Raw genomic sequence first — 6,994 nt, forward strand, 5'->3', positions numbered from 1 at the left:
TACTGTTATTGGCACCTCTGCTCTCACTTGTGTGTATAATTTATGTGTGTTTATTATATTAATATGTAACTGCAAAATATATAACTGTGAGTATATATCTCATCCAGTTTGACTTCAGTTTAAATTGTTTTGGTTCTGAATAAATATGAGTAATCTAACTAAAAGGTCACCAGCATTGTGAACATATGATAAAAATGAGATCTGAGCTGCCTCCTATTTATTCTGACAGCAGCTGTCTGATCTGTGGTCTGACCCAAGATGGCCGCCCTGTAGGCACATCAGCCTAGCAGCCGGCAGCGTCCAATGGGGCATATACGTATATAATGTCTATGGTCCCGAACCACCACCCCTCTTCCCAGAAGCCACACATTTCTTCCGGTATGACCCCAAAACAACCTTCTTAAAGAAACAGTAAGTGTGCAACAGCACTTAGCAATAAAGTCAAATACGGATCATTACAATACATTTTTTATTTATTGATTAAATTTACAGTTTTTGATTTTAAGCTTTGCAAAGGTAATTCTTATTTACACGTCTTTATTGTGTGTGGGGAAAAAAACACGGTCAGACACCGTTACAGTTTTCGTCTCGCGCACCCCCTGGCAGCTCCCGCGCACCAAACATTGGGAATCCCTGATCTACATGAAAGTGTACGGTATTATTTGACCATGCATTGCAGGGAAAATAGTGTTTTCATGCTGGACATGCACAGGTATGTCCAGTTTGTTTGGAACACTAATTTGCATTTTGAGAAAAAAACAAAGCAAGCTTAGGCTACGTTCACACTGCAGCCTGAAGTGACCCAATTTCGATTTTTTTGCCCATATGCGACCTGGACTTGATCTTTTTATGACAGTCTGAACAACACAGATGGAATTTTTTCAAATGCGACCCAGGCCACTTGGATATGTGGTCCTGAATCCGATGCGTATCTGATCTTTTCAAATGCGACCTGTGTCTGTGCGGCCAGGTCACATTTATCCGACCTGTACGTCACGATACTCGACAAACGTCACTATTCTGCGTCCTGCTATGCAGAAGCGGGAAGAAAGACGACACACATAGCGGACCACAATGAGAAGAGCAGTCAATGGAGAGAAAGCTCCGGTTAGAAAATAAATTAATGACCGCAAAATGCGCGCCAGCATTATAATCCATGTTTACTTCCGCAAACACTGAGGACGCTTGTTACGTGTGACGTCATCGCGTCCTCGAGTGCGCATGCGGGACACTTAGGTTGAACGCATTCAGTTCACACAGGAGATCACATACAAGTCACATATATGTGGAAATGTGAACGACCACGCAAAAAAATTCGATTTCACAAAAAAAATCGGAATTGAGCATTAAGACCTGCAGTGTGAACGTAGCCATAGAGTCTTAAACCTTCAAACAGGAAACAGCTCCTAAGAAAAGACAAAAATTCAGTTCTCCAGTGATCCAGCAAACCAAAAGGGTTGGACACTGGGGGCCACGAAAGCCTGTTTTGTGGATGGTTTTAGCATTCCACTTTGCAACAAAGATCAACATGCAGCTGTGCCAGACCCGGTTGCAGAAAACTAAAACCATTTTAATAACATGCCATCTCCTTGAACTCATTTTATTGGTCAATATATTTTTGAAAGGAGTTGAATCTGACATCATCAATGAATAATGGTTATAATATATAATATTAATAGTAGGGCTGGGCAAGTTAACGCGTTAATTTCGCGTTAATTCATTAGACTATTAACAGCGATATTTACTTTAACGCGCATTAACGCATGTTGCTCACATGCTTTTATTTTGTGAAGGGCTGTTGCTGCGGTGTAGGGGTTTGAATCAGAACAGTAGGTGGCGATAATGCGCCAATAACCTTGCTGTCAGCCCAGACTCGGATTCAAACAGGAAGAAAGGTGCTGGCTGAAAAAAACAAAGCCGACATGCGGAAGGCTGTGTTTCCCGCAGGAATTTGCTTAAGCGAGGCGGTGAGTTCGCGGCCGGTACAAGTTTTGTGCGGAGCGGAGCGGGGACTGCATCGACGCCGTCGGTGAAGTCGCTTCTCGCTTCAAAGTATCCATGTGTTTTTGCCTGTTTTTTCCCTGCCATTCACTATATGCACGCGAGAAAGCAACAACAAAAAAACGTGTGTTAACGTCAAAAAAACATGCAAGCATATCGAGTTAGCAAGCATTTCAGTTTAAAGTTCTTCCAGCAATGAATATGACAGAAACAAGTTAGTTGTTTTACATGTTTAAGTTGAGCTTTACACTAAATATGTACGGTGGCCCTGAGGTGCAAAGCACTACAACATTAACAAAAACATTACAACATTTAGGAAAGCGCAACAACATTTAGGAAAGCGCTACAAAATTATGGAAAGCGCTACAACATTAAGGAAAGCACTACAACATTTACAAACCGGAAGAGGTACGTCCCAGTGGGAGACCTAAGAAATCGCTGATTGGACTACAGCTCATTTTTACTTTTGAACCGGAACTTATTCTGGCTTTAATGTGTTTTTTAAAAAAAATAATGTTCTCGGTGATCCAAACCATAACCATAAGATGCAGTCTAAGACGCCACTTAGTCTGTTTATAAGTTTCGTTTTTATTAAATCAGCTTTTTTTTAATACGTGCGCTGTGTTTCTGTGCATCAGCGCTCTAACTGGTCTGCTCCTCTCCCCTCCCTCCCCTCGGACCCAGGGGCTCTTATCAGCGGCAGCCTTATCACTACGTTTAACGTCTTTCCACTCCTACCAAAATGTCCCAATTATTCCTTCTCTTCCCTCTAAAGAAGTCCTTTACAGTCTTTATTTATGCATTTTGCCCACTGTTTATCCCTCGCGCGCAGCACACGAGGGTAAAATCGAGCAGCTGGATCAGCGTAAAGACGCAGCGTGAACCCCTGTATGATTTAAGGTTTGCAGCTGAAGGGAAAATGTTGGCTTGATCAAACTCCGCCTTATTCACAAATGAGACCAACATGGATAGATTAATGATAAGATGTAGTTTCATTATCAACTACAATAACATAAAAAAGAAAAAAAAAATTGGTTGCAGTTACAACAACACATCCATCATAACAAAGGTTGTGGAAATAAAATTATCGCGTCTACCTCTAATCCCCACCCCCCCCTCCCATGCCCCCCTCACTCAATTTAATCTTGTAAATAAAACTTTCGGCCCCAATTCAATTTTCCCTCTACAGATGTAAACAACGTGAAACGAGGAGAGAGATAGAAAACTTCTGATTGCCGCTCGTTAACGTCTCCCAGATCCGTTGCAATTCTCTCGTCCGTTGCTTCCGATTCCCTGTTTTCAGCCAATTGAGCATATTTGCGAGAATGAATGAAGTCTTCATTCTAGAGGGCACAAGCAAGGTGCGCATAAGCACAATACGTAGAGGAAGATAACTTCATCTTAAAATGAAGCATAGAAGATGTTATGCCATTACGGGACGTGACAAAAACGGCATCAATTTGGGACGTGACGGACCGCATTACCCATGATGCAATGTGGTCAAAATGGCCACCAACTCCCATCATGCAACGCGGCCCAAAATGGCCGCCGCCCTAACAACGGAGCAGAGAGATAACGTTGCTAGGCAAAAGTTGATAAAACTCGTTCACGCACGAGAATCTGCCTTCTTTTTCTGGCACACCACCAACCTGAGAAGACACACAGCTGTGCTACTCCAAACTTCCCCCCCCACGCCACGTGCTCGAGTTTCTCGCTGGACCGAGATTTTTCGGAGCAAACCTAATTCCCTGCTTTGCATAGCGGGAGGTCGACTTTAAAAGGTACTTTTAATTCCCTCTGATCAAATACTGGAAGCCGCCTTATCTCCCAGTGAGCGAAAGAGGACTACGCTTGTGCTGGGCCGAGCCAAGCCACTGTGAGCCCGGAGGAAGAGCCGAAGGAGTTTTTCCACCCTCGCCGCCCTTGCTGCTGCTCGCTCCGGTGTGTTCAAGACGCCGCGTTATTCCGAGCGCTCACGGACCCCGAAGCCGGGATTTCATTCGGGACCACCTCAAAGCAGTGTTGTAGTCAAGTCACTATGCCTCAAGTCCGAGTCCAGGTTCGAGTCACCAGTCTTCAAGTCCGAGTCAAGTCCAAGTCATTAAAAAAAAATCTGAGTCGAGTCCGAGTCGAGTCCACTGCTCATCCGAGTCAAGTCCGAGTCGAGTCACTATTGATCCAAGTTCATTGTAGGTAGGAACATGCCGTGACGTGTGATGTATGACATGAAGCAGTAACATTCCATTGCACTAATAACTCTTTCGCTGTAGTTACCCTTGGTTTTACTCGGTAAAACGACTGCTTTTTTCAAGTCTAAGACGTCTCCTAACCATGGTTTTTATACATTGTTGTTATGGAACGTGCAACAGCGACTCGAGGTACGCTGATAGGCCGCATATGAAGGATGTTAAAGCCGCAAGCGGTGTCGATCGGCCCTCGCAGCCAAGCGCACTCCAGCCTATTGGCCACTGCCGCGGCTCCGGCCGGTCGGCAGGGTTTGTGCACCGCCGCGGTGCCGGCCGGCGGGCGGGGTTCGCGCACCGCTGGCCGGTCGCCACCGCAGATGCTGTCACGCATTTTCCTCGCCCGTCCACCGGGCGATTCCCACAAACGCGTTCGGCAGCGTTCCCTCATGACTCACAACAAATTTGGTGCAGATGCAGCGAGGAGATACAGCCGTTGGAAAATGATAATGCATTTGGCCACTGGACCGGACTAAATTGTTCGGCGGGCCGGACTATTTAGTCCGATTCCTGGACGGTGACTACAAACAGAAAAAAACGCCCGCTGATGCCGTGAACGCCGAGCAGGAGAAAAACAATGACTTACCTTTCTATCAAGGTCCCCGCCCTCTACTGCTACCCGTTACACAATGCACCCGACCCTTTTGGCCCCTCCGACAGGTGGTGAGCCCGTCGGAAGGGGGACCCATGTCACCTCTTCGGGCTGTGCCCGGCCTGGCTCCATGGGCAAAAGCCCGGCCACCAGACGCTCGCCAACGTGCCCCACCTCCAGGCCTGGCTCCAGAGTGGGGCCCCGGTGACCCGCGTCCGGGCGAGGGAACACGAGGTCCAGTAGTCTTACTCATCATTAGGGCATTTTAAGAGGGGACCTTGGCGTTCCGATCCTCGGCTGCAGAAGCTGGCTCTTGGGACGTGGAATGTCACCTCTCTGGTGGGGAAGGAGCCTGAGCTTGTGCGCGAGGTCGAGAGGTTCCGACTAGAGATAGTCGGACTCACCTCGACGCACCGCTCTGGCTCCGGAACCAGTCTCCTTGAGAGGGGCTGGACATTCTTCCACTCTGGAGTTGCCCATGGTGAGAGGCGCCGAGCTGGGGTGGGCATACTTGTTGCCCCCCATCTCGGTGCCTGCACGTTGGGGTTTTCCCCGGTGAACGAGAGGGTGGCCTCCCTCCGCATTCGTGTGGGGGGACGGGTTCTGACTGTTGTTTGCGCTTATGCGCCAAACAGCAGTTCAGATTACCCACCCTTTTTGGAGTCCTTGGAAGGGGTACTGGAGAGTGCCCCTCCTGGGGACTCCCTCGTTTTGCTGGGGGACTTCAACGCTCACGTGGGCAATGACAGTGGGACCTGGAGGGGCGTGGTTGGGAGGAATGGCCCACCTGATCTGAATTCGAGTGGTGTTTTGTTGTTGGACTTCTGTGCTCGTCATGGATTGTCCATCACAAACACCATGTTCAAGCATAAGGGTGTCCATATGTGCTCTTGGCACCAGGACACCTTAGGTCGCAGTTCAATGATCGACTTTGTTGTCGTTTCATCTGACCTGCGGCCGCATGTCTTGGACACTCGGGTGAAGAGAGGGGCGGAGCTCTCCACCGACCACTACCTGGTGGTGAGTTGGCTCCGATGGCGGGGGAGGAAGCCGGTCCGACCGGGCAGGCCCAAACGTACTGTGAGGGTTTGCTGGGAACGTCTGGCGGAGTCCCCTGTGAGGCGGAGCTTTAACTCCCACCTCCGGGAGAACTTCAAACACGTCCTGAGGGAGGCGGGGGACATTGAGTCTGAATGGACCATGTTCCACGCCTCTATTGCTGAGGCGGCTAGTCGGAGCTGTGGCCGCAAGGTTGTCGGTGCATGTCGCGGCGGCAACCCTCGAACCCGCTGGTGGACACCAGCGGTGAGGGAAGCCGTCAAGCTGAAGAAGGAGTCCTATCGGGCTTTTTTGGCCTGTGGGACTCCGGAAGCAGCTGATGTGTACCGGCAGTCGAAGCGGCAGGCGGCTCGGCTGGTCGCCGAGGCAAAACCTCGGGCGTGGGAAGAGTTCGGAGAGGCCATGGAGAAAGACTTCCGTACGGCTTCGAAGCGATTCTGGTCCACTATACGGCGTCTCAGGAGGGGGAAGCAGTGCAGTACCAACACTGTTTACAGTGGGGGTGGTGTGCTGCTGACCTCGACTCGGGACGTTGTGTTTCGGTGGGCGGAATACTTCGAAGACCTCCTTAATCCCACCAACACGTCTTCCATTGCGGAAGCAGAGCCTGAGGACTCTGGGTCAGGTTCCTTCCATCTCTGGTGCTGAGGTTGCCGAGGTTGTTAAAAAGCTCCTCGGTGGCAAGGCCCCGGGGGTGGATGAGATTCGCCCGGAGTACCTTAAGGCTCTGGATGTTGTGGGGCTGTGTTGGTTAACGCGGCTCTGCAACATTGCGTGGACATCGGGGGCAGTTCCCCTGGATTGGCAGACTGGGGTGGTGGTCCCACTATTTAAAAAGGGGGACCGGAGAGTGTGTTCCAACTACAGGGGAATCACACTCTTAAGCCTCCCTGGTAAGGTCTATTCGGGGGTTCTGGAAAGGAGGGTCCGTCGGATAGTCGAATCTCGGATTCAGGAAGAGCAGTGTGGTTTTCGTCCTGGCCGTGGAACACTGGACCAGCTCTATACCCTCAGCAGGATTCTGGAGGGGGCATGGGAGTTTGCCCAACCAGTCTACATGTGCTTTGTGGATCTGGAGAAGGCATTCGACCGTGTCCCC

General features: G+C 49.5%; 1 protein-coding gene across 1 annotated transcript in view; it reads right to left on the reverse strand.

Annotated features, from left to right (window-relative positions):
- Positions 1–4,578, reverse strand: part of LOC118565920 (basement membrane-specific heparan sulfate proteoglycan core protein-like) — a 130,055-nt gene extending 125,477 nt beyond the window's left edge. Inside the window, exon 1 of the mRNA XM_036147003.1 lies at positions 4,454–4,578. Coding sequence (XP_036002896.1) covers positions 4,454–4,578 — 125 coding nt within the window. The remainder of the gene's footprint in view (positions 1–4,453) is intronic.
- Between the last annotated feature and the right edge of the window lie 2,416 nt (positions 4,579–6,994).

Source organism: Fundulus heteroclitus, chromosome 14 (genome assembly GCF_011125445.2).
Source record: "Fundulus heteroclitus isolate FHET01 chromosome 14, MU-UCD_Fhet_4.1, whole genome shotgun sequence".
Classification (NCBI taxonomy): Eukaryota; Metazoa; Chordata; class Actinopteri; order Cyprinodontiformes; family Fundulidae; genus Fundulus; species Fundulus heteroclitus.